The 25,709-nt window shown below is 46.5% G+C and overlaps 2 protein-coding genes across 4 annotated transcripts in view; one reads left to right on the plus strand and one right to left on the minus strand.

Moving 5' to 3' along the window:
• TXNDC11 (thioredoxin domain containing 11) overlaps nucleotides 1-15,245 on the plus strand; it is a 64,272-nt gene extending 49,027 nt beyond the window's left edge. For all 3 annotated transcript variants that reach the window (XM_090277003.1, XM_090277004.1, XM_090277005.1), the window contains 5 exons: nucleotides 2,780-3,572; nucleotides 5,807-5,949; nucleotides 6,287-6,396; nucleotides 9,997-10,077; nucleotides 14,487-15,245. In XM_090277003.1, coding sequence (XP_090133129.1) covers nucleotides 2,780-3,572; nucleotides 5,807-5,949; nucleotides 6,287-6,396; nucleotides 9,997-10,077; nucleotides 14,487-15,129 — 1,770 coding nt within the window. In that variant the 3' untranslated portion in view covers nucleotides 15,130-15,245. The remainder of the gene's footprint in view (nucleotides 1-2,779; nucleotides 3,573-5,806; nucleotides 5,950-6,286; nucleotides 6,397-9,996; nucleotides 10,078-14,486) is intronic.
• A 2,205-nt stretch (nucleotides 15,246-17,450) lies between these two features.
• SNN (stannin) lies at nucleotides 17,451-25,232 on the minus strand. The gene is made up of 2 exons (XM_090277006.1): nucleotides 25,129-25,232; nucleotides 17,451-18,322 (listed from the first exon to the last, which is right to left on the minus strand). The coding sequence occupies exon 2, from the start codon at nucleotides 18,231-18,233 to the stop codon at nucleotides 17,970-17,972; it is 264 nt and encodes an 87-aa protein (XP_090133132.1). The 5' UTR covers nucleotides 18,234-18,322; nucleotides 25,129-25,232; the 3' UTR covers nucleotides 17,451-17,969.
• Between the last annotated feature and the right edge of the window lie 477 nt (nucleotides 25,233-25,709).

Here is a 25,709-nt window from a genome sequence, read left to right on the forward strand (position 1 = left end):
TATTGTAGAAAAGTGCAGGAGCCTTAGGTAATCACCAGGGTGGGGCAACCCATGTGAACCGGGTTGATGGAGTCTCCCATATGGTGTCACTGCTCTGTGGCTCTGTATGGAAGAGGACACAGAAAGGGGACAGTGCCACTGCCTGACTTCTGGAGTAATTATCTGGGAGGAAGCTGACCCCTGGCACTCACCCTGATGCCAGACACTTACGCCACTGGTGCCCTTCTAGCTATTGTCCCAGTGCTGTAGCCCAGAGGGAGTGAGTCTGTGTAAGTCCTAAGTCAATTATGGGTCCTTTAAGAGGAAATGCCTGAGAATCCTGCAGTTTCTTTCACCGCCCCAACCTCCACTAGTTTTTACAGCCAGAAGTTATGGGGACTTAACTTCCTGGTACTGGAATCCTGGGTTGGGTGGTCTGGTGGAGGGCTGGGATCCCTCACTCCTAAGGTATCCTTCTGATTTTTATCCACCACATGAGGGTGTAATACTGCCCATTCTGCATCTCCACGTCTCTGTGTCTCCATCCCTCCTATTCGTCTGGATGAATGTGGCTTCTTTAGTTCCTTGGTGGTTGGGCTTCCGTACAGCTCAATTTTCTGAGGTCATAGTTGTTTTGTGGTTTAGTTGTAATTTTTGTTGTAATTGTGCAAGGAAGGCAGGTCATGTTCACCTATGCCTCTATCTTGACCAGAAGTCAAAATATTTTCTTCAATTAAATATCCTTTATATGGCTGCTTTGTTTGTCAGAGGTAACAATCAAAGAGATGAGGAAAGAAGATTTTTAAAGGAATTTTGCGTCCCTAATATACTCAGACCTTTTATAAAATATTACAGTAAATTCTTGAATTTTGGGGTTTTTTGGGGGGTGGAGCATGGGTGGGAGTGCAAATGTACTATTGTGTCTTTGAATATAAAGCCGTACCAAGGTGGGGCTCTTTACAGATTGTATAGGCCTGACCTTGTTAGTATTATGTGCTGTCAGCCTTATCCAAAAAGGGCTGAGAGTTTTATGTGTGAGGAAGAAACAGAACACTGGTTTATCATCTAAAGTGACCTTATATATGCCCAAGAACTATTCAAATTATTTATTTTTCTGTACAAACTCATATGTCTTGGATTAACTTTCTCTATAAATATCATATGTTATAAAGTTTAGGGGTCTTTTGAAATTGGAAAAGCACTCATTAAATGGATTTTACCCACACACACACATTTAATTAAACAAAATCCTGAGTTGCTTAACCTTTTAACTCACTGTAGCAAGATTTGATCCAAGTTAGCATATGATTCTATTTTATAGAGTAAATACATTTTGAATTATAATTACTTATTCGTCTTTCTTATGAAGCTGGGGTGAGTGGTTGGTCGTGAAAGATACTCAATTTGGAAATGGAAGGGTCTTGGAATGAAATGTAAATTTAAATGGCTAATACTAATCTCAGGGTACACGGTTAATGTCACCAGGAAATGGGAACATGTACATTACCCTGAGGTGCCACTTGTTCACCAGGTGTTTATTGAGCATTTGTTTGGTGCCTGGCTCTGTACTAGACTCCGCAGATAGCAGGATAAATCAAATGTGTTCCCTGCCCACGAGGATCCATAGCTTGTGGGGAAGAGGGGTGTCTCAGCAGACACTTATGAGATACTCTAGGAAGGGGTTTTGGGACTCTGAAGATGCAGAACCCAACTCTTTCAGGGTTGGGTGGAGATGGGGATAGCTTTACTGAAGTAGCCACACTGGTTTTGGGTCTTGGGGATGGTAATGAGGTTTGTCAGATGGATGAGGTCCTGACTAAGCCTCCAAAGGCATGGCATTGTGAGAAGGTCTGAAGTGCTCTAAAGAGGGTGAGGTGACCTTGGAAAGGCAGATGCAGGTCAGATTGTTTTACATTTTCTGCCACAGGTAATACGGAGCCATCGAATGCCATTTGTCAGGGAAGTCTCATGCTTAGGGGTTGTATTTTTAAAAATAAGTGGTCACAGTGTGGAGGCTCAGTTAACACAGAGGTGAGAAATTGGTGGTTTGTGAATTGAGGTAGTGGCCATGGGGATTCAAACAAGGGGCTTCTTTACCAAACTGAAGTCAGAGCTGGTTGGATTTGAGGCCTGTGGTGATGCAGAAGAGAAATTGAGGATCAGCTGATTTTTCTAGTTTGATGATGCCCTTTGCCCTGAAGAGGGTGGGTATAAGAGGAGGAAGAGGTTATGGGGGAAGGCAAGATGGATGGATATGATGTGGAACAGAATGAATTCACAGCCTGTGAAGCATGAATTTATGTGAAGCATATTTATTTATATGGTATGAATTAATTTGATCCACTCACTAAATTTTTGGGAAGTTTTTAGACTGTTGGTTTAGATGAAGAAAGAAATTGTATGGACGAGATTTATAGATGTAAAGAAAAATGCACTCAACTGGGAGTTAGATTTAAATTCTTTTCCCATTTTTTTCAGCAACTTGGATGTATATTGTGGGTTGAGCCACATCATCCTTATGGGCTTCATTCTTGTCATATAGTAGGCTAAGGCATCTACCTAAAGACCCCTTTGATCTTTGTTTAGAGATCACTGTTTATTGATAGAATGGTATGTTCTGAGAAATAATCTAAGCCTTTTTATTAATAGAATTTGGGGTGACAGCTTCCTATTTGACGCAGTGTTTCCAGCCAGGATTCCTACTTACAAATCAGATTAGAATGCTTTCCAGGCCTAACAGCTACAGGGTCTTTCCCTCAGTCATCCCTGTGCCCGTCATGCACTCTGCCCTGTGTTTCAGATCACCGAAGTGGCCTTGGAGTACAAGAACTGTCACAGGGACCAGGTGGTAGAGCGGCTCCTTCAGCACCTGCGGCGAGTGGATGCCCCAGTGTTCAAGTCTCTGGCATCTGGACCCCCCGCCCAGCTGCTGGACCCCCCGCTGATAGCGGTGTCCCCCTGCTGCAACACCGTGGTGCTGCCCCAGTGGCACTCCATCTCCAGGACCCACAATGTCTGTGAACTGTGTGTCAACCAGACGGCCGTGGGCATAAGGCTGAGCTCAGTCAGCATGCCACAGTGCAGCTTTCTTGAAATGGCAGCAGCTCTGGATTCTTTCTACCTCAAGGAGCAAGCCTTTTATCATGTGATATCAGATAGCATGGAGTGTAGCAATTTTCTGAGTTCCTACAGCCCTTTCAGCTACTACACTGCGTGTTGCAGGACCATAAACAGGGGTGTGACAGGCTTAATTGATTCTGAACCAGATGTCTTCAAATCCCCAAACATTGCATTTTCTTCCCTTGAGAAGGAATGTGAGGTTGATACCCCAGGCTCCATTCCTCACATTGAGGAGAACAGGCGTGTCTTTCCTGAAGTGGACATGAACAGGACAAACTTCATAGGCCTGAGCTGCAGAACCAACAAGACCCTGAACCTCTACCTTTTGGATTCAAATTTGTTTTGGTTATATGCAGAAAGGCTGGGTGCTCCTAGCACCACTCAGGTGAAAGAATTTGCTGCAATTGTTGATGTGAAAGAAGAGTCTCACTATATCTTGGATCCAAACCAAGCTCTTATGAAGTTCACCCTAGGTACTGTAGACACTTTACTTCCCCAAGCAAAATAAGTTTGCGTAACTTCATATAGGTAACTTTTACCTAGGGAACCCCATTACATTTGGTCATGGGGCTGATATTGCCTCCTTAGCTCATTTGAAATACTTAGGCTACAATTCGTCATAATTTACAAGAAGCTAATTTTGTCTGTTAGATGGAAAATCACTTTTCTAACTCCAAATTTTGGTTAAGTTTGTAATTTAGCGCTTGGAGGGTAAGAATCCAACGTTCCAAATTGGCAGTGTCTGTCACATTTCTAAGGTAGGGAGAGCTGCAGCTGGGAACCTGGCCACTGTGACAGAGAGCCCTTCTGGGGTGAATGTCCCAAGGGGCTGATGAGTGTGAGCCCTAATAGCAGCTTCGTTCTCAAGGAACTTCAACAGAAAGCAGTGAAACAATACAACTGTCTGTCCTCCCTTTTTGTCTCAGAGATTTAAATGTATGTGTCAAGGCCTAATTTGTTCTGTTGCTCTTTTATAAGGGTTGGAAATGTTGCTGTGGCCTTGGGTGCCTAGATTGCAACAACCAAGTGGCAGGTTGCAAAGCAGCAAACGACATTTTTAGGAGGGTAAGATCCCATTATAGGAGAGCTTGCCCTTGGGGCTGCTTGGGGGTTGGCAGCTGCAGTTTCTAGCCCACATTGCCCTGTTCCCAGGACTTTGCTGACATCCTTGATGTACACGTAAGGAAGTGAGAATTCAAAAGCCATGTTACTTCAGCCTCATTGGAAACATGGGGAAAGTCAGTGTTTGCCAAATGGAGACAGGAGGAAAGGAAACCTTTTGTTTTCAAGTTTTAGAAAGTATGACAAACATAAACTCAGAGCCTCTAAATAACAGTCCTTTTAGCTGTCTTTTTTTTAAGTCTCAGTGAAGCTTCTTCCTTATGTTAGACAGATTTGAAAAGGCTTATGTAAGTATTGACTTCGTTGTATATTATTCCTGAGTATTTAAAGGACCCTGTGGCCAGTCACTTTATGAAGTGCATACTCTATTAATTTTACAAATTGCTCCTAATTCATGTTTCCTAAAGTTAGATTTTGGTTACTGAATTTTCTTAAAATGAAACAAGCCTATATTTTTAAAATGTTAATTGAATTTTTCTGGATTCTGTTCGGTTATACTCAAGCACTCAATGAGTTCATAGTGTGTTCACTTTGAATTTAAGGGTAATCCGAAAGAAGCCTTCTCAAGATATCTTTTTATCTTCTGTATATATTCTGAAATATCAAGCTCAGTTGTTCTCTGTCCTGTAGTTGGTGATAAAATGTGTAAGGTCCTTGTTTAAAAAAAAAAAACAAACAAAAAACATCTACTGAGTGTCATTACTGGTTTTGAGTGTTGACTCTTAAGTCAGCTGTCTCTGGGGAAGCCTCACAATTCAGGCCTCATGCAGATTAGGAAATAATTCTTGGTTTTATGTTTCAAAAACATAGCCAACAAAGTGTTATTCAGTGCTGGTAATGAATTCTCTTTAGTTTTCACATTTCATTTTTCACTTCTCTTTTGGCAGAGCATTGCATTGTTCATTAGGAGCTCCGAATGGAGAGAGTTAGATGAAAGAAAAAGAAGTGAAACTCAGATTAGTGCTGCTTCAGATAATACAGTGGCATTTGTGGGGAGGGTAATACTGTTGGTTTAAGTTAGTTTTTTGGGTTATTTGTGGGGGTTTTTAATGTGCTTTCCAGCTACAAATAATTGAGGGTTAAAAAAAAAACATTTTAAGAAAGAAACTTGAAGAACTTCAATAATGGAAACAAAAATCATAACTCCTTTCCTCAAATTAATGAGTATTAAATACCTCATACATTACAGTAGACTAGTGCATTTATTGCATTTGTAGTTATACTTAAAGGTCTTTGGTTGAGATCTCTTAAAAGATTGTAGCGTGTTGATGATTTAAGCAATCTCTGGTGTCTATTTGTGGACCAGTCTTGTTAGGAAAAAGCAGGATAGCATTCCTAGTCTGAATATTAAAGCATCTAACAATGCATAGTGTCTTGTTATCTAAATTACTGTCTGCTGAGTTAGTACCACAGGCTAAAACCTGGTGCCACCCTGGGCAGCTTTGTTCAGTGTTTTGCATGTAGGTGAAATGTTAAAAATGTGAGCCCGCGAAGTCATCCCAGTTTTTAAAATGTAGAGTTTAAAGTAGGCCAGCTACTCCTTGTACTTAGAGAAGAGTTGATCTCATTTTCTCTTTATTTTTAGAGTCTTTTATTCAAAACTTCAGCATTCTCTACAGTCCCTTGAAAAGGCATCTTATTGGAAGTGACTCTGCCCAGTTCTCTTCTCAGCATTTAATCACTGAAGTAACAACTGATACCTTTTGGGAAGTAGTCCTTCAAAAGCAGGTATGGAATCACAAGAGAGGCAAAAATCAAGCCACCTATCCCTATTAAATTATTTCCAAAGCTGCAATTATTGGGGTGAGCAGTTGGTTTTGATGTATAGAAGATTAACCACATGCCAGTCTTATTACAGAACAGGTATGAATTACCTATGATTTTCTAATTGCAAAAAGTCCTTAAGAAAGCAAAGCACGTATTTGGAAAAATCTGAAGGTCAATTTCTTCACTGTAATTTATATATAAGCAGCATTTATTGAATGCCTATTGGCTTCTAAGCAGAGTGAGGGCCTGAGGAGCCATTTACCAGGCGCCAGTCATAGCAATCTCCCCTTTCCCACAGGATGTTTTGCTGCTTTATTATGCACAGTGGTGTGGCTTCTGTCCTTCCCTCAATCATGTCTTCATCCAGCTAGCTCGCCTCCTGCCGATGGATACAGTCACTGTGGCAAGGTAAGGAAGCCTGTTCTACAGCAGCGTGGGCAGTGTTCTTGGCTTCACTCTTTCTTACAGCTTAGCCTTATGTTTTGCGAGGGTCTGCCCATTTTTCATTAACCTTGGGGAAGATTTGGTTGAATTTAATTGTCAGCTTGAAGTCATAAGCAAAATGAAACCAAAGATTTCCAGTGAATTCTGAGTGTTTTTTCCATGATGTTGAGTGTGTTTAGCTCTGATTGAATTCATAGGAGGGTGAGTGAAGTTCTGTGGGAGCATCTGCTGACCTGGTGACTAGAACAGCCCCCTGCAATGGCCAGCTTCCTGTGATACCACAGGAAGGGTACCCAGGAGTTGCATAGCACTGGGACCTTAACCCAGGTAAAAGAGGCCAGTCCCTGATATGCTGCCAACCAGCCCTGGCACCTGGAATACATCTTTCCACAGGTCTTGTTTTTCTCCTCATTCATAAAGTTAAAGGAAAGCTTGGTTGATATCTATGTTTTAGTTCTGTGATTCTGTGGATACTGAATGTGGGCTCTTTAGTAAACAAAAAATTTTAAACCATTGTTCTGTAAAAACAGGGCTTAAATAAAGAGGTTTTTTTTTTTTTTTGATAAGGTAGTAAGCAGTTTGGGGGCCAAAATCCTCCAGATAGATTATAATTAAATATAAAAGGTCAAATAATAGAAAAAATAGAAGATAGATTATTGGATTTGCTAGTTCCTTTTAGAGAAGGCAATTTTCCAAAGTGAAGCAGTTAAAAAAAATGAGAGAAAAATGAACAAATTCCACTAGAAAAATATGCAATGAAAATAAACAAGGAAAACAGACTTAAAAAGGATAAGAGCTATATTTTATGGATACCAGAAGGTATCCAGTCATGTAATACGAAAAATAGAAACATTTATTGAAGAAGATACAAGAAACATTATACATAGGACAATGGCACTTCAGTCCTCTTTGGAGTGGGCACCTTGGGAGCTCACACAGTTCTCCCAAACACTTTCAGCTGCCTTGTTGTATTTTCCTGAATCTCATCGATGGTTTGAAATCTCTTCCTTTTCCAAGGTGATTTTGGTTGTGAGAAAAGCCAGAAGTCACAGGGTGCCAAATCTGGGCTGTAGTGGGACTGAGTCACCTGGGTAATTTGATGTTTCACCAAAAACTTCTGCACAAGATGTGATGCGTGAGCAGGCATGTTGTCATGATGAAGTTTCGAATCACCAGTTGCCCATAGCTGCAGCCTTCTGAGTCATGCAAATAGCTTCCACGGAGGAATGTTCAAACTTAATGCAAAATTTGATGCAGATTATTGCTCTACTCACTCAGTCATTTTGGATGCTGATGGCTACACAGTACACATGTTCATTCAATGGCATCTACCACCCCCACTGACTAGTACAATGAAGTTGTCATTGTTCACACTTGTGCATTTCAGTCAACTCTCTTTGGCTGCCAGGTTACATCAATGTGGCATAAACTGTTCTTGTTATATTAACAATGGCTGGACTTTTTCAGGACAGACATCATATATTTCGCTTCTTACATGCTATAAATGCTAATTAAAGCCCAATTTGAGGGGTTACAGTGCTGAGAGATTTTTATATGTACATATTCTGACTTAGTCCCCAGAATATCCAGTGAAACAGGCATAAGTATCATTCTGTTTTTCCGAGGAAGAAACTGAGGCACAGAGAGATTAGGCAACTTGCCCAGAGTCACACAACCTGTAAGTGAGGGACCAGGATTCAGAATCGGGCAATCATACTCCAGACCTTGAAAAATTAAAATTGTTTAAGAAACTGCTGAGATGAAACAGGTCTGTACAATGGAGTTTTATTCAGCCTTTAAAAAAGGAGGGAATTCTGACACATGCTACAACATGAGTGAACCTTGAAGACATTAATTCTAGGTGAAATAAGACACAAAAGGACATATACTGTGTGGTTTTTGAAGCACCTAGTAGTCTGACTCATAGAGACAGAGTAGAATGTTGGGTGTCATGGGTTGCAGGGGAGGGAGGAATGGGGAGTTAACGGGTAGAGTTGTTTTGCAAGATGATGGTTGTACAGCACTATGAATGTACTTAATACCACTGAACTGTATGTACACTTAGAAGTGGGTAAGATTGTAAGTTTTATGTTACATATATTTTACTGCAATAAAAAAAAGGGGTGGGGGCCGGGTGGAGAAACAGCTGAGAGGGATTCCAGTATGAAAAAAGGATATGAATAGGTGTTTCGTCTAAGAGGAGAATAAATAAATGAGTGGGGAAATTACAATCTAATAAATGTAAATTAAAAAGCAGTAACAATGTGTCATTTATACTTATTAAATTAATGAATGCTTTTAAGTGACAGAATCTTGTTTTGATAAAACAAAGTGAAATTAGCATAGTCGGATGTAGCTAATAGAATTAAGTGAATAGAATTAAGCAACATTGTAAGAAATCACAAAAATGGTTATACAACTTTGACCCAGTTAATTTCACTTAAGGGAATTAGGGAAATAGGACTTCCACAGTAGCATGGTAACATTATTTATATCCAACAATAGAGGAATGCTTAAGTAAATTATGTTTGGGCATTTGATAGGAATTTTACCCATTCATTAGAACAGTGTTTTGCATACAAATAATTGAATAGGGGATGAAATATATGATTAATTTTAAAGGAGGAGAAAAGCATTTGATTATAAAATAAAGTGTTCAACACCACTTGTTTAAAAAATGGAATTCTAATGTTTTAAGTAGGCAGGAGTGCCATTCTATTAGTCAAGCTGTTTAAGACCATTATAATTTGGTTGTCATTTTTTTAAAGTGAATTTCATCCTCTTGGACAAATGCATGGCGCTAATCCTACCTCCCCCAATACTTTCTGAAAACTTCCATCAAGTTAATGAGTCGAAACATATCCATCTTTTTTATGCAGTATTTGTGAGAATAGGACTGAGTGGCCCTCTACTGGTTTCCTCCTTCTAGAATGTTCTTTTTGCTCTGCCTGAGAGGCCTCTGGAGGGGTGGGGAGCCTGCTGCATATCCTGCTAATAGCCAGCTGCAAGAGGGTCCACCACCTAGTTAAATAGTAGTTAAACACAAGTAGGTTGGGTAATTTGGCACAGATGTCATTTTCTGTATTAGAAAATTAATTTTAAATCTGCTAAGATAAAATATATATTTTTGGGCCTCCATCCAGATTTACAAAATATAAAATATAGACTTTCTTTTCCAATTCTCTTGCATCGTGAGAGAGGCTTGATGTATTTTGCACAATGATTTCCTTTGTTTTTCCAGAGCTAATTTAGGGATTAAAGTACTTTCCCAGATCTTATCAGGTAGGTGGACTACTCCTGAGGTGTCAATGAGGCATTTTGGGGGAAGTTCATTTTTACTTTCAAGACATTACATATCCACTCAGTAAGTAAAGTGAGAAGATTCATGTCCTGGAAGTATCAGTGCTTCCTGCACTAGCTGTGCCCAACTTAAAGCTGATGGTGCACTCACTGAGAAGGGGCTGGTTGCAGAAAATGCTCTAGATTCTTCAGTTATTTGAGAAGGTTCTTTCAAGTTGAAGTTTCTTGATAAGTTTTACTTTTTCTGTTCTTTCCATTTTCTAGGATTGATGTATCTCAGAATGATCTTCCTTGGGAATTTATGGTTGACCGTCTTCCTACTGTCTTATTTTTTCCCTGTAACAGGTAATGCAGAATTTTTTTTATATTTGGGCAGATGGGATTCTTTTGTTGAAAATGAAATGGGTTTAAGATAATTTATGGAAGTGAAATGTAAATCACTAGCTATTACTAAACTATTTTGAATAAAATGTTCAAAAAATATGCCATTAGGGACGAAAGGTGAAAGGGCTTTGGTGTCACAGTACAGCTGTGGTGTCTCTGAAAGAAGTATGCCCCTCCCATAGTGTTTTACACAAGAATAGATGTCACCATCAGAACTCAATCGCTTTCTTGGCCTTATGAGCATACAGTGGGTGCCAAGATTGACAGCAGAGAGCCCCACATTCCTGTGTGACAAAACAACAGGCATCTGTTGAGCCTTATAGGGTGTTTTGGTCCCACATACCCAAGCTTTCACATGTGTCATTTCTCACTGAGCCCTGCCCATGACTGCCTTGTCCCTCTTGTGCAAGTAGGAAATAGGGGTCAAGGAGCCTTTTCCCCAAGTGTGCAGACTACTGTGAACATCTACCACGGGGCTGTCACCTGTACCTCCTCACATTTGTTGTCTAAGTGATGCTCCAAGTTCTGTGATTATTGCAATTACCCTGAAAGCCCAGCAAGCAGGGGCGGGACATTAGCAAAGGGGATGTGACTTGGCAATTTGCGGATGCGGATGTTTTGGTAGAAAGGGAAATTAACTCCGGGCCTTTCAAAGCCAATAATCCAGATGTTCTCTCCCTTTTTTCAGATTCTATTTTGTTTTTAAAAGGATGGTTCCTTGGGGACCCAGTCACATGTCTTTGACAGTATCTTTACTGGGAAAAGCATTTGCTGGGTTATTTCAGTGAGGTCCCTAACTCACATGTGACATTTACTGTTTTAATTTCCTGCCCTCACTTTTACCATTTATTGCATCCACTGCTATTTTTTATTATTTCGCCAGGAGAGTGCTTCCTTCATATATATTGAATCATTTCCTTGTTTTTTCCTCTTTATCACGAAGAATTTTTTCTGGAATATTTCCTGTGGTAGTAGGGTCCTGTCGAATCACACACTAAAAAGAGAGTGTGACTCACCCTGTTCTACTGATCGTGTCATGATGAGCCTTTTTCTTTCTAAGAAGCTTTAAAGAGCCACACAGTCATAGAACTGTGGACAATAACACTAGCAATTTCATCTGTGTGGGACAGAAGTTGTGTATGAAGTTTAATGAAGCATAATTTTTGAATCCAGACAGCTTAGAAAAGGATTAAAGTCATAACATGCAGCACTGGCCTTTGCATAAAGAAGTTCTCAGCAACTAGAATCCATGAATATGTATTGAGATAGACAGGAAAAGACAAACAAGAGACTTGGTGGTGGAGAGTTGTGTGTTTGGGGACTTAAGTCTGGCTTGAGTGCCTTTCATCTAAAATTGCCTGATGTAGTCATTGTGGAGGTGACATTGTTCTCCATACCCACATTGAGCTCACTGCAGCCCCTTACTGTTTTCCTTGAATTGAAAAGTCAAGAAGGTAAATACTGAGCATGAAAAGACTGTCCAGTTGTATTTTAATGAAAGAGCTTGCTTGGTAAACAAAAGTATTACTGCTTTGGAATGGAATTTTCCTTATTTTCTCAAAATGAATGATAGAAGTGAAGTAAGCTCCTGTTAGCTGGTCCAAAGTGACTGTTCAATTTACTCACAAAGTAAATGGGCAAAGGATATGAGCTGACAGATCTTGCAAAAGATAAAATGAGAAAGACTGATTGATAACATGTAAATGAGACTTTTTAATGGTACACATGCTTAGGTCATTTTTGGTGAAAATAATATAAACATGTATGTATTTTGATAAAATGGAAATTTGAACTGGTTAAAATGTGTACGTAAGGGAAGAAAAGATGTCAAAATGTTGACAATGCTTATTTTGGAGAAGTGAGGATTACAAGTCATTTGGGAATGCCTCTTGTATGCTTTTTCCATTTTTTGCAAATTGGCTACAGTGAACATGTCTTTATTTGTAATCATGAAAAGAAAACCATATGAAAGGGCTTGTTCTGTGCCACAGTGTGCAACCTGGGCTGCCTCCTGCTCCTGGCCAGGCCAGCCTTCCTTTTCAGGGAGGATCATAGAGCCACATTTCCGTCCACCACTCTGTGTCATTTCAAAATATAGGTGCTAGGAGATCAGAAGGGGGTGGTTCACTCTAATGTGTACCCTGGGGCAGGCCCTCACTTCTTCATAGGAGCAGGCCCACCCTCCCAGTATGATAGCCTCTTCTCTGGGGTAGATACCTTACACCCCATTTTTCATTTTTCTATTTGGCCTTTTATGTGCCAGAGGTGCATAAACATGCTACTAGTGAATTTAGAGGAGAGTCAGATAAACAAAGGGACCTTTACCACCACACTTTCAAAGTGATTACTTTCTTGGAAGTGGTTTGTTGACACTGTGTCCTTGCTACTTCTAGAAAGTTTGGAAGCATTTTAGCACACCCATTAGGTAGATTCATGGCGATTGCTCCAGGAACTCTAAAATGGCATGCTTAGAAGTAGTTTTCAGTCCTATAACTCTCCAGATACACACACAGGTCTCTCAGCAGCTCTTTCCCTGGGGGTGGGGGTGGGGTGTGGGGTGTGTGTGTGTGTGTGTGTGTGTGTAATTCACATTTAGTGTCTGCCCTGGGTGTGTGTGTGTGTGTGTAATTCATATTTAGTGTCTGCCCTGTGTGTGTGTAATTCATATTTAGTGTCTGCCCTGGGGTGTGTGTGTGTGTGTGTGTGTGTGTAATTCATATTTAGTGTCTGCCCTGGGGTGTGTGTGTGTGTGTGTGTGTGTGTGTGTGTGTAATTCATATTTAGTGTCTGCCCTGGGGTGTGTGTGTGTGTGTGTGTGTGTGTGTGTGTAATTCATATTTAGTGTCTGCGCTGGGTGTGTGTGTGTGTATGTGTGTGTGTTTCACATTTAGTGTCTGTCCTAGCCCAGATTTGTGCTGCAACACTTAGAAGCAGATCAGCCTCTCCTTGTCATTCCTCACCCAGATTCACAAGGGCCAGGATGGTTTTACTTACTTGTTGATCTAAAGGGTGAAAGGCCCCACTTGAAGAAAGCGTACATGTTAAGAAAACTGTGCTTTAAAGGAGGGTGTGGTTATACTTAACCCCCAAAATACTTGAAATAATTCCATTTACCTGAAAGTTCCCATAAATGTTGTATAAAATGGGGTATACCTGGTTTTAATTTCCCTGCAATTTTTATTTCTTAGGGAAAGGACTACCCATTAATAGAATACCACTTGTCTTTTCTTAGGTATTTTGTCACTGGCTTTTTGTGTGGAGAAGGTATGCAAGCTTTTAATGAGCGGTTTCTGGTTGTTTTTTTTTAAGGAACAGTGATTTTTTTTTAAAGCTAACATTCACTGAGCATTTGGGTAAACTCATGTATCCTTACAGCAGTGCTGTGGAAAATGATACTCTTGTTACCTCTTGATAGATGAGGCAGTGCAGGGGCACAGAAAAGCCACTTGTCTGGGAGCTCTTGACAGTGAGCAGTAGCCCTGCGAGTTGGTCCTGGGCAGGCGCCTCAGGCCCTGCTCTTAACCTATATTCCTTTGGAGGGCAAGGATAACCTTTATTTGTCCACCCCCTGCATAAAGCTGATGGTTTTGATGTATTGAGGCCAAGTAGTGTATACACAGGGAAATATATGTGGTAGGAATTTTGCTCATCAATTAAATGACAAGTTCTAAAAAGGAATGTTCTACAAACAGACTTGCAGTGAAACTTTGGGGCAAAACCCCTTAATACACCCTCCCTCCTTATCCTGTACTCTTAGGGCCAGGTAGCTTCAGTTCCTCAGTCTCTGGGGTCGTCAGGGCTTCAGTAACACCTTCCCCATCATGGCAATCAAAATGTCTCCAGATGTTGCCAAATGTCCTTCGTGGGGTACAGTCACCCCTAGTTAAGAACTCCTGTCTTAGATAATATGGAATAAATGCTTGCTGAAGAAAACTGGGCTGTTTCAGGTTTTTCCTATTTTATTGTACCAAGCACTGTTGATGGCCACAGAAGTGCCATGGGTAATGGCCCTGCCCCATGACACCCTTCCTGACATGCCCCTGGGCCTCTCAGCATACAGAAGCTACTCTGCCCCTGTGCTCCCAGGGCCCTGCCTCACTGGCTTTAGGCTTGGGCCTGAGAGCTCTCGATTTTCTTGGAGGCTGTGAATAGAAACTGAGCTCTTTGTCCTCAGGAACAGACACATGTTTGAGATAAGCCACCTTAATTATAGAATGAGCATGTGGCAGGCGCATCCTCAGCCTTTTAAGTCCAGTCTTCGGAATGCCTTTTGCAGGAAATAAGCAGCCTGACCTTCAGGAGCAGTCTGGTTTTTGGACTAAACATGTTAGCATGGTTCTCATCTTTGACTCCTTTCCCTTTCTCTTCAGAAAGGACCTAAGTGTGAAATACCCCGAAGACCTTCCCGTCACCCTTCCAAATCTGCTGAGGTTCATTTTGCATCACTCAGACCCTGCTTCTGTCCCCCAGAGCTTGGCTAACCCTCCTGCCAAGGAGTGTCTTCAGAGTGAGGCAGTCTTACAGCAGGGGCACATCTCCCATTTGGAGAGAGAGATCCAGAAGCTGAGGGCTGAAATCAGCACTCTTCAGCGAGCGCAAATGCAGGTGGAGGCCCAGCTTTCAATTGCACGCAGGGATGAGCACCGGCTGCGGCAGCGGCAGCAGACCCTGGAGAAGCAGCACAGCCTGCTCCAGCTGCACAGTGAGCAGCTCCAGGCCCTGTATGAACAGAAGACCCAGGAACTTGAGGAGGTGGCCCAGAAGCTTCAGGAGCTGGCTGATGCCTCGGAAAACCTGCTCACTGAGAACACTTGGCTCAAGATCCTGGTGGCAACCATGGAGAGGAAACTGGAGAGCAAGGATGGAGCTGAAAATCTCTCTCCCCCTGAGGAGGTGCACTCTGACTACCCTGAGCCTTCAGGGGCCCCCCGGTTACTTGGCAGCACCACTCCACCTGTCAATATCAGCTCCTCGCTGGCGGCTGAAAGGAGCAATGAGAATAGGACAGACTAACCTTTTAAATGACATGAAGAAATCAGAGATGAAAACTGTACATTGGGAATATATTTATGCAAATTTTATTGAAATTTATTGTAAATAAAGATTTTCTCAGTGGTCTAGAAAATCAACGTGAATGTCATTCAGCTTTTATTGAACAGGGATGACATCCCTTCCACTTATTGCACAAACTTGGTAACTTTGAGACAAAAACAGTAGCACATCCATTTGAAGATTTGTCTGAAAAACTAGTCCATATTTTAGTGGCTTAGTGTCAGAGTTCTCTCCCCATTCTACTGTTGCTATTGCGATGACATACAGGATGAAAGATTAATTTCTTGACCAACTAGTCAGAAAACTTGAATGCAACATGGGTTATTCAGAAAATTCAAATGAGAGGTCCTAACTTACTAAGCCAGTTGAGTGTGTGGTTCTGGTGTCTAAGCTAAAAAAAAGTAGCTATTATGATAAAAAACAGCGAGAACTATTATGTGGTTGTTCACCGGTTCTGCACGCACTTTCACGTCCTCCCAGAGACAACCATGAATCCCTCACTGTGCCTGTGACCCTCACCCGGCACTGCCACCATGCTCACAGGCTGGATTCAAGCTGCAAAGATGTCATCTCTGGCAACTGGGGAGTGCAATAAAGAACTTCCAGAAGGGAAACTAAGGAGAAAGCCAACATTTCAGCATTTCAAAACCAAAACTCCATTTGCACAGTAAAAACCTCAGGCCAAGTCTGACAGTCAAGTGATGGTCATTTTCAGGGTCAGGCTCAGAGACTGAAAATGCAAGTCCCAGGTTCTCCTGGATCACTAGGGTGAATGATGGCCTAGGAGTATACTGCTGGCTGCATAAAGTAGAGGTAGAAAGCTTGGAAGTTCTGGGATGCGAGGGGAATGGATCAAACGTCCCTGCACCTTCCAATTTTTCTTGCGCATCCTTCATTAGAAAGCAAACCTCCCTGATTTTCAAGTCAGCACCTTTGCAACTTATCCCCTCTGCCAGCCAGCCCACAGGGCTTCTGCTGGTTTCCAGCCTCTCATGCTTGGCCATCCCCAGTTAGGGGCCAAAGACATTTCTTCTTGCCTTCAGTTCAAATTGCCTAACTAGCTGTACTTTTCCCTCCCCCCAAGCTATTACTTAATGTTTAACCCCCAATTTAGGCATATGCTGCTAAAATAAATGTTCCCTAAGCTCCCTCTGTGGGGTTCTAGAAAGTAGATAGTTCAACATGCTTTTTTAGAGGAGACTTGAATGAGGCCATAGGTAAGCCACCTTCAGCCTGACCAGAAGGTCAGGGCTGACGGTGGTGGGGACTGGCAGGCAAGGCTGAGGGCCCCCTTGGGAGCAACCTGCCCTTGCTGCTGGCAGGCCACTCAAGTGCTAAGGGCCAGTGCACTTAGGTTAAGCCAGGACTGGCCTCAGTTTATTACCAAGGATGCCGATACAAGTCATAGTTTAATCATGACAGTTAGAATGTGCATACAGTGGTGGGATTAAAAATCTAAGCAAGTTCACTGACGTGTACACAAGGGACTCCTTGGAGATGCAGGCTATGTAGGTGCTGGCCCAATCCAAGAGCCACCAACTCATCTTTCTGAAAACTAAATACTCAGCCTGAAACTCACTCTCCCCCCAGCTGGGCCCCCCCAGGTGCCCGCGAAGCACTGGCAGTCAGGATGCATCTGGGGACTTCTGTGTACACATGCACAGAAGAAATGTCCTTCTGCTGCACTTGGTGCTCTCATAGTGGGGTCAGGGGACTCTCCTAGGTGATCTGCTGAGGAACATAAAATCCAATATCCAGCAGCTGGGTGGTAATTTAAGAAAGGAAGCTTAATTTGTAAAAAGGGAAGGAGGTAGAGGAAACCTCAGAGTCCCCTACCACTCCCAACAGTGCAGAAAATATTAAATACAACAACAAAACCACAGTTCTCTCTTTTGGGCCAATTGGATTTCAGATAAAAGTAGCTACTGCCTGCTCCGAGAAGCCTGCTGTAAGTAATGCCCAGTGGGGGTGGGGACAGGGACAGGGAGTGCTCAGCATGCTCAAGACCAAGGGGGCCAGAAACTGCTCTGCTACTAGGATGCCTGGCAGCCCTCAGGACGTGTGCGCTGGCTTGTCCTTCACCGGCTCCCAAGCAGCTGGAGTAGCTTCCTTGCAATAATTCCACTATCAACAGGAACTGGTATTTAACGACCGAACCCATCTAGAGAAAGAGACGGTGGTGTGATTCTTCCATCCATTGCTAACCAAGCAGAAATCACAACACCCCAACCAGTCAGCCCCAAAACTTAAAACCAACATGTTATATCCTCTACGTACACATACACATATACTAGAGGCCCCTGCCAAGTGCAACTTGGGCCTCACGTGTCTAAGACCCTCACCCACAGCCTTGACTCAGCGTATTAGTATGGTCAGTCTCATGTACATTATCCGACATTTTAAAAAAATCAGCAAAATAGGTTTAAGCACGTGCTTCTAGGGCCTATTTACAGTTCACAGGTTTGTGAGTTCACACGTTACAGTAGTAGCTCCATCAAAAACAGGCTCAGCTAAACATTCAAGTAACAAAAGCGCTATGGGGCTTTGAACCCCAGCGAAGTGAGGTCTGTCCACTGCCTGCAATGGGCAGCCCCACCAGGAGGCAGAGGGGATGCCCAGGGCCACTGAGTCCTGGCTTAGGACAGCTGGGGCCCCAGGACTCAGTGCATGCGATGACGAAGCCCAGTGAGGCCATGCCAGCAAGTGTCAACCCCTCTTCTCAACAGCAGCCTGTCTGTGGTTTCCCCCTCCCACGCCTCTCAGTTAGCTGCAAGCAGGCCCAGGAGCCTCCGCATCCCAGCTCAGCTGTGCACTTCTGGGCCGTTGGGGGTCAGCTTTGCCTTCCTCTCCACACACGGTCCCTTGGCCGAGTACTGCACCAGCAGGAAGGGCTCCTTGGTCTCGCCATCCCCTACGATGCTCTCCTCATCCTCTGACTGGCTGATGCGCTGTAACCGCAGGTAGCACCAGCAGCCCAGGATCAAGGCCCCCAGGGCAGCAATGGCAATGAGGATAACAATGACTGTGACCACACCTGTGGTGGGACTGTGGTCCATAATAGACATGGTCAGCGCTGGGGGAGGCTTTCTCAGCAGGAAGCTCTTGGGGGATGACCGGCTCAGTGAGGCTGGAACTTGGGCTGGACACGAGAGCCCTGAAAGACAAAGCGACATGAGGCGACACTGGGGACTCTGAATGGCACATAGACAGTTCACGAGCTCACATTAACTCTTCCATAGGGTCTATGTAATCAGTTCTAAAGTCTGACCATCCCGCCCTCATCTTAATGAAAAGCATGCTGGCTGCTTTTTGCTCTTCCCTTCTTGTGGTGTTACCAGCCTTCTCACTCACCCTGGCCCACTTCAGTGCTTCTGCAACGAGACAGGCAACCACCCGCGCCCAGCCACGGAGCCTGAGATGCAGGGGAGAGGGGCCCCACTGCAGTACAGGCTCAAAAGAGGATCTATTTAAGGTGAATGTTCTGGAAGCCCAGCACCACAAGGTGTTCAGAGATGAGGGATGCAACAGCAGGGAAGTGACATCAACCCCTCTCGCGAATAGGTGACATGTTGCTCAATCAAGACTTCGGGAACACCTGTGAGAGGGTGCAGGAGATGACTGCAGCCTCCTGGGAAGAGCCCTGGTCCACCACACCATCTAAAGGAAAGCAAGGCAGCACAGTCCTGGAAGATGGAGGCACTTGACACAGACCACCGCTTCTCCCCAAGCTCAACGTCTGGCATAGGAGCCAGACCACAAACAGGTCAATATACCAAACACCTGTACTACAAATGCAGACATGCCATGCCAGGACAATAAGGGACCAGGTCCCACGATGGGAAACTGGGTGGGGCAGGAGATACTTAAGGAGGCAATGCTGATGCTAAGATGTGCAGGAAAAGCAGCTCTTGGGGAACAACAGTATCTGCTAAGACTCTGAAGGCCAGAGAGGGCCTGCAGGCAAGTGCAAGGAGCTGAGGGTGCTGGTGGCTGAAGTTGGAGCATCAGCTGGTTTGGGTGAAGGCAGAAGGCCGGTGTATGTGCTGGACCACCAACTTCTGGCCTCCTAACCTCAGGTCGCTCCATCCACCTCACTGAGCCCCCTGCTAACAGGGCTGTTGAGGAGCAAAGGAGAGTGCAGCTTCAGGAAGTGCAGAGGATACAAAACACCCAGGCTCACTGCAGGCGATGCCAGCAACAGCCCACTGAGATTGGAAACTAGCAGGGTCCTCTGAGCCCCAAGACCCTGGAACTTATTTCTTGTATCTCACCATAAGCAGAGCAAATGACAGTAACTAACACCCAGGTGGTTATGAGGATGCGGAAAAGCACGAAGTTGGCACTCACTAAGAGCGAGCTGTTTGAATTAGTTTTTTTGTTTGTTTGGGGTTTTTTTTTTTTTGAGAAGACTGACATCAATGCAGGTAGACAGCATTAGAAGAGGAAGGTTTTCCCTCCCCCAACAGGATGGAACCTGCTGTGCTTGAGCAAGTAACAGCTTTAATTAAAAATAACAATGATTTTTATCCACACTAGGACATCTCCCCTCACCCAAAGCCAGGTCTGCCTGAAGGTCAATACCCCAGAGTCTGTCTGGCAACCAGGCCCTGGGAAAAATCTGTAGATCCCTAAGTTCCCCTTGCCACCATGTCCATGTTTACAGAAGGATCCTGGGCAGAAGGGGGGTGGTACCCCTGGAGTCTGCCCCCTTCTTACTGCCTCCAGAGTCAAGAACACTGTGATCACTCTGAAAGGGCTCCCTGGCCCACCACGCAGACCCACTGCAGCCAGTGCCCTTGTCTTCCAGAGGAAAAGCTCCAGGCCTTTACAGTGACCTACGGAATCAGGCATGCTGCATCCCCACACCCTGCTGCCCAAGGCAGTCCCTCTGCCCAAATGCTCTGCTCCCCTTACTCTTGTTTGGTGGTTCTCAAGGGGGCAACTGTGCCCCCAGGGGACATTTGGTAATGTGTGGACACATTTTTGGTTCATAACTGGTGTGTGGAGAGTGCTACAAGTGGAGAGAGCACAGGGATGCTGCTCAAGATCCCAAAGAACATGAGACAGCCCCACCCACCCAAAGATCAACAGTGTGAAGATCAAGATACCCTGACCTAGTTAACTCCAGCTCAGGCAGGGAAGCCTCCGGACCCCACAGTCCAAGAGGGTTTCTTGGTGCTGTGACCAATTGACTCCTCCCTCCAGGGCACTGGCCTTAGTTTGCAACCCTGCTTTTGTAGCATAGCCATCTGGTTGGCACCAACCTCCCCCATCAGACTGTGTGCTCCATGAATAGCCCTGCACACCTCTGTGCTCCAAGTATGCAGGTCATCCTTGCCCCTCCCCTGCCACCATCAGGGCTGCTGTATTCTCCCAGAACCCTGCTCAGCCTGTCCTCTCAGCCCTCCAGGTGGGACAGGTGACTCTCCCCACTCTACCCCCCACCTCAGAACCTACCAGCTTTGGCTGGGTGAACCTGTCTCAACCTCCATTTTTTCTTCCTGCTAGGAGACCACCTTCCTGCCTTGTCCTGCCCCATTTCCCTCTTCCATTGGACATCTTGTGTCCAGCACTTGCTGGGGTACCTGCCCTCCCATCATGCTCATGGGTAGCAAAGGAAGTCAGTATCAATTCAGAAGGGGAAGTGCGTATGTGTGTTTGGAGAGGGGAGTTGCTTCAGGGGCAGGAAATCGAACAATGGCAGCAAGACCTGGGGAGGGGGGACCTCAGGGACCAAACCTGCTGAAGCCAGTGGTCCTGAACTAACGAGGAAACCAAGGCAGAAGCAGCTCCCCTGATCCCGGCTCAAAGGGACTCTGTGAGAGGTATGGTAACCTCAAAAGACACTACCAAGTGTCTGCTGCCCATGACCAGGCCAGGAGTGGGCACAGCTAGGTCTAGGCCCTTTAGCCCCATGAGCAGAGCCAGATGACCAGGCCATAGTCACGCCTGTCCTCTGGTCTCTGGCCCTCCCCTGAGTGTGTTACTTCGTTCCTTCATTTGCTCAGCAAGTATTTCCTGAGAACTCATCTTTTAAAATATTTGATCACATCTGCTGCTCAGAACCCTCCCTAATACCAGCAGAGAATCTAAACTCCTTGCCGCCCAAGCTTCAGCACACCCTCTACCCTCCCACCTCAAAGCCTCTGAACTTTCTATTCCTTGTGCTTGGAATGTTCTTCCCTGATTGTCCCACGTCTGGCTCCTCCTATTTTTAGGGACTTTCTTAGAAGGTACCTCTTGGGGGATGCCTTTTGAGACCACCTTGGCTCCAGATACCCCTCCACCCCATAGTTGCCATCACCTTGCACTATTTCATTTTATTTCCTAGTGCTCTCTGCTACCTGAAATCCTCTTGGGTCAGGGAACACATTTCCTGGCTGCTGTCTCCTTCCTGCAGTGGACTCTGAGCCAGAAAGAGGAGGGCACTGACCATCTTGCCCACTGCGGGATTCCCAGCCCCATTATTGGCACACAGCAGGTGCTCAATAAATATCTGCTGAGTGCTCCAAGCCCAGAGATATAGAGATGAGTCAGATGAGACCATGTTCTCTTGGGGGTCATGGTTGGCAGTCCCCATTCCTGAGCCAGCTCCCTCACTCTGAAGTCGCTCCCAGAACCCTGGACATGGGTCCCCATGCCTGTCCCAACAGACTCAAGGAAGCCTGGGGGTGGGGGTGGGGTGGGGACACTGCTGCCTAAGTGTGGGGGCAGGCGGGGAGGAAGCCTCCAAAAAACAGAGCCCAGAGGAAATCTGAAGCTTGAGGGAGGCTGCCTGGCCTGGGCTGGACACCACCCTACTTGCTTTGCCTCTCCAGGGATTATCCCAATCCCTATACCCCTCTGAGCCAAGGTGTCTTCTGCAAGTTAGCTGCCCTTCATCCTAATCCAGAAAAGCCCCCAGGTGGGAGGTAGAGGGCCACTGCTGAGTATAGACACCTAGGATGGCACCTGGGAAACCTCACTCCCTGAGAACATTCATCATAGTAGTTAAGATTTATTCCATACAATCGTTTAATCCTCCCAAATCCCCCATGGCTAACACTCCTCACCGTTATCATCCCCATTTTATAGGTGAGGAAACTGAGGCACAGAGCATTTGAGTGTATTTGACCAAGAGTACATAGCTAGAAAGCAGGATGTGACCTCATAAAGGGAGTCCAGCGGAGCAAAGGGGAGGGTCTTCCAAGAGCAGAGGGCCAGGCCAGCCTGGGGACCAGAGCACAGCTAGGGGCCTGTGGTCTCTGGGCACTCTGGGGGTAGGTGATGGACCAGATACCCCCACCCCAACCTATGTAGACTCTCCACGCCAGCTCCTTCAGTTAGGACAAAGGCTGGCATTGAAAGTCCAAGACCATTTGGATCCCCCAAACATACAGGGCCAAACTCTACCCTCCCTGCCTCCTTCAGCCAAGGGTGGTCTGAACCTCACTTTGGATCTCACCCACTACTAGAAAAACAAGCCCTAAAGCCCAGCCTCTCCAGTCTGTAGAGGCCACTCCTCTGAGCTCCCCAACCCCTGTCCCCTCTGCCCACCAATGAGTTCAAGAGAACAGTCCTCAGCCAACAACTCCCACTGTCCTGGTGTCCCTAAAGAAGCTGACAGCTTAAGTCTTCCCCAATATAAGGTGAGGTTCCAGTTGTCCCTGCCTCTTCATAAGACCCCCATACTTAGCCTTAACCTCACTCCACAAGTCACTGCACATACTCAAAGCTCAGTGGGGCCACAGCTAGCAAAAAGCCAATTTGAGACCCCTCCTTCACCCCACCCCACTTCTTCACTTGTTCTTGTGAGCTGTTTTGACCCAGCCAAGAAAGCCGCACCTAATGGCCTGTTTCTCACAGTGCAAAATGGGGATGAGGCCCTGACCTCACTCACAAAATTGTGGGGAGGATGAGAAGTGATAAGAAATGTGAAAACAGAAGGACCAGGGGGCCACTAGGTTTGCATGTCACTAGGTACCATGCCTTCCTGGGTGCTACAGAGAGGACAGTGAGCCCTTAGGCTTCCTTTTCCCTAAGGACTTGCCTCCCCAAAGGGTACAGAGCCTGGTCCAGGCCCAATGCCACAAACAGTATCTTCCTCAGGGACCCTGCCGCTGCCTTCTCACTTAACTGGGCATATCACGAGTGTCACCCAGCTCAGCTGGACAGTAGCTCTCCACTCCTGCCTTTTCAGGCTGCCCTGTTTAGAGGGGGCCAACCACCCTCCACCCCAGGGGCTCCAGCACTGCCCCCTTCCCCAACAAGCCATCTGCAGGTGTCCCAACAATCTTCATGGGACCTCAGTTCACAAATTAGAAACATTTCCTGCTCAGTTTCTGATTAGGAACCTAGGATGGCAGAGAGGACGGGGCACTGCTGGGCACAGTCAGGGTGCAAATGGAACATCTGCTCTGTTTCAGGCCCCAGGTGGCCCAGGGATCCTCCAAATGACAGGACCAAGAGAAGTGGGGATGCTCACGGGGAACTAAAAATGACAGCGCTGTGGCTGGCTCTGCAGCCAGCGTTATCGCATCTTCCACCCCTACCCTCTTGAAGAGGAAACTCGCACCAGAACCCCCTTGGTTCCCCTGTGCAGAAGAGGAAGCTGGCTGGGGCAGAACCTGGGGACTGCCCCAAGGTCACACTGGGTCTCCAGCAGCCTGAGGCTTGAAGCTCATGCCCCCACCCCATGAATCAGCCACTCGTCATTCTCAGAGGCTGCCCCAGAGTCAGCCCACTTGGTTCAACAAGTTTGGTAATAACAGATGCCTGACAAAAGTTGGCGATGATTACTATGTACGACACTGAGCTAAATACTTCACACAATCATTTCCTTTCAGCCTCAAAACAACTCTAGAGTTATTACTATGCCCACTTTGCAGATAAAGAATCTGTGGCTCAGAATAGTTAAATCAATTGCCCAAGGTCACACAGCTCAAAATTAGCTGCACAGGGACTCAAATCCAGCAAGCCTGAACCCGAATCCTGGATTTCAACCTTAACTCTAAAGTGTGATATTCCTGACCCACACTTCCCCACTCCTCTTGAAGGGCCAAGGGACAGGTGCACTTCAGTCAGCCTTCCCCGCTACCCCGCTTCCCCCCGGCCCCCGGCAGGGGCAGGCTGGGTGACCTGGCAGAGGGTTCGATGCGGGGTACACAGGGATGAGGGACGCCCCAGCAGCTCCCAGGTGCTGAGCGCGGACGACGTGCAGGCGCGGTGCCAGGCGCGCTCCACATATCCTCTCATTTAACCCTCTGAGTCGACGCCTTCATCTCCCCCATTCTTCCAAAGAGCTGTGCGAGGCTGGAAAAAGGGGCTTGGCCCAAAGGGCGACAGCTGGAGGGGGTAAAACAGCTGGAGAAACAACTCCAATCTGCCAGACAGGGGCGGGGGGACCAGGGTCCACGAGACCCAGTCATGCCCACGCCGCGCAGCCATCGCCGACGGAACCAGGCACCAAATGCTGCGGCTGTCCTCAGTTTCTCCACCTGCCAAATGGGCGCCAGACCTCGCCAGGACCCCACCCTACCCCCAAGAGCCCTCCTGACCACCCTTGGGGACTGCCAGGACGCCCCCTTCCTCCGTTATTTAAAAAAAAAACCCAAGTGTCGGGAGAAGCCAGGAGGCCAGCCCGGAGAGTGAAACTGCGGGCTACATGTACCGGGTAGGGGGGTGCACCCGCTCCCCGCAAAGCGACCGCCGCCCCCCGCCGCCTCCTTTGTCCCGATCTCGCCGCAGCGCAGCGGACAAAGAACCTCGCCCGCGGGCGTGGCCCCCCGGAACAGACCCTCCTCCCGAAGACGCGTCCCCGTCGGAGCTGCCCCTCCCCCGCCGCAGGGACCACCCCCCCCCACGCCCCGGGTCCCCCGGCCAAGCCGCCGAGCACGCGCCCCAACCCCGTCCCAGGTTGCCCCTTCCCCTCCTGCAAGCCCCCACCCGACCCGATCACTTGGCTCCTCCAGCCTCACTCACCATGGCGCCGCCCGCAGCCTGGCTTGATCGCCCCGCAGCAGTCCTGCGGGCCCGGCTCCGCCCGCCCGCTTGCCCGGTCCGGCGGCGGCGCACACTCGGGACGCAGAAGCCCAAGCTCTGCGGCGGGCGGGGCAGCTTAAGCTCCCGCCCCGGACGGGGGCGGGGCCTGCCTGGTGCGACCAATGGAAGCCCGCGCTGGGACGGCGGGGCGGGGTGGGGTCACATGCGCACGGGGCCCGGGTGGTTAAGGCTGGGCCGGGGCTCCCAGCGGCTGGCCGAAAGTGGGCGGAGGGTGCGTTTGTCGTCGACCTAGGAGGATTGGGCGCCCGGGGCTCTGGGCCCCGGGCCGGAAACCTCTCTCCAACCTTGGAGGCTGCCCTTATTCATCCCCGGCTTATAGCGGGGGAAAGTGAGGCGCACAGCAGATAAGAATGTTTCCCGGAAGGGAGACCGGCGGAATCCCGAGCCAGGGCAGGAGAGAAGGACCCCTGAGCTTCATGAATGTCCTTGCTTGGGACGGGAGCTGGTCATTAACTTGTTCGTTAATTCATTTATTTCTTTTCTTTCTTTCTTTCTTTCAT

This window comes from Furipterus horrens, unplaced genomic scaffold (assembly GCF_987537825.1).
Source record: "Furipterus horrens unplaced genomic scaffold, mFurHor1.1.pri manual_scaffold_5, whole genome shotgun sequence".
In the NCBI taxonomy this organism is placed as follows: Eukaryota; Metazoa; Chordata; class Mammalia; order Chiroptera; family Furipteridae; genus Furipterus; species Furipterus horrens.

Coding starts and splice junctions, on each gene's coding strand:
- SNN (XM_090277006.1), bottom strand. CDS start 18,233: ATGTCTATTATGGACCACAGTCCCACCACAGGTGTGGTCACAGTCATT.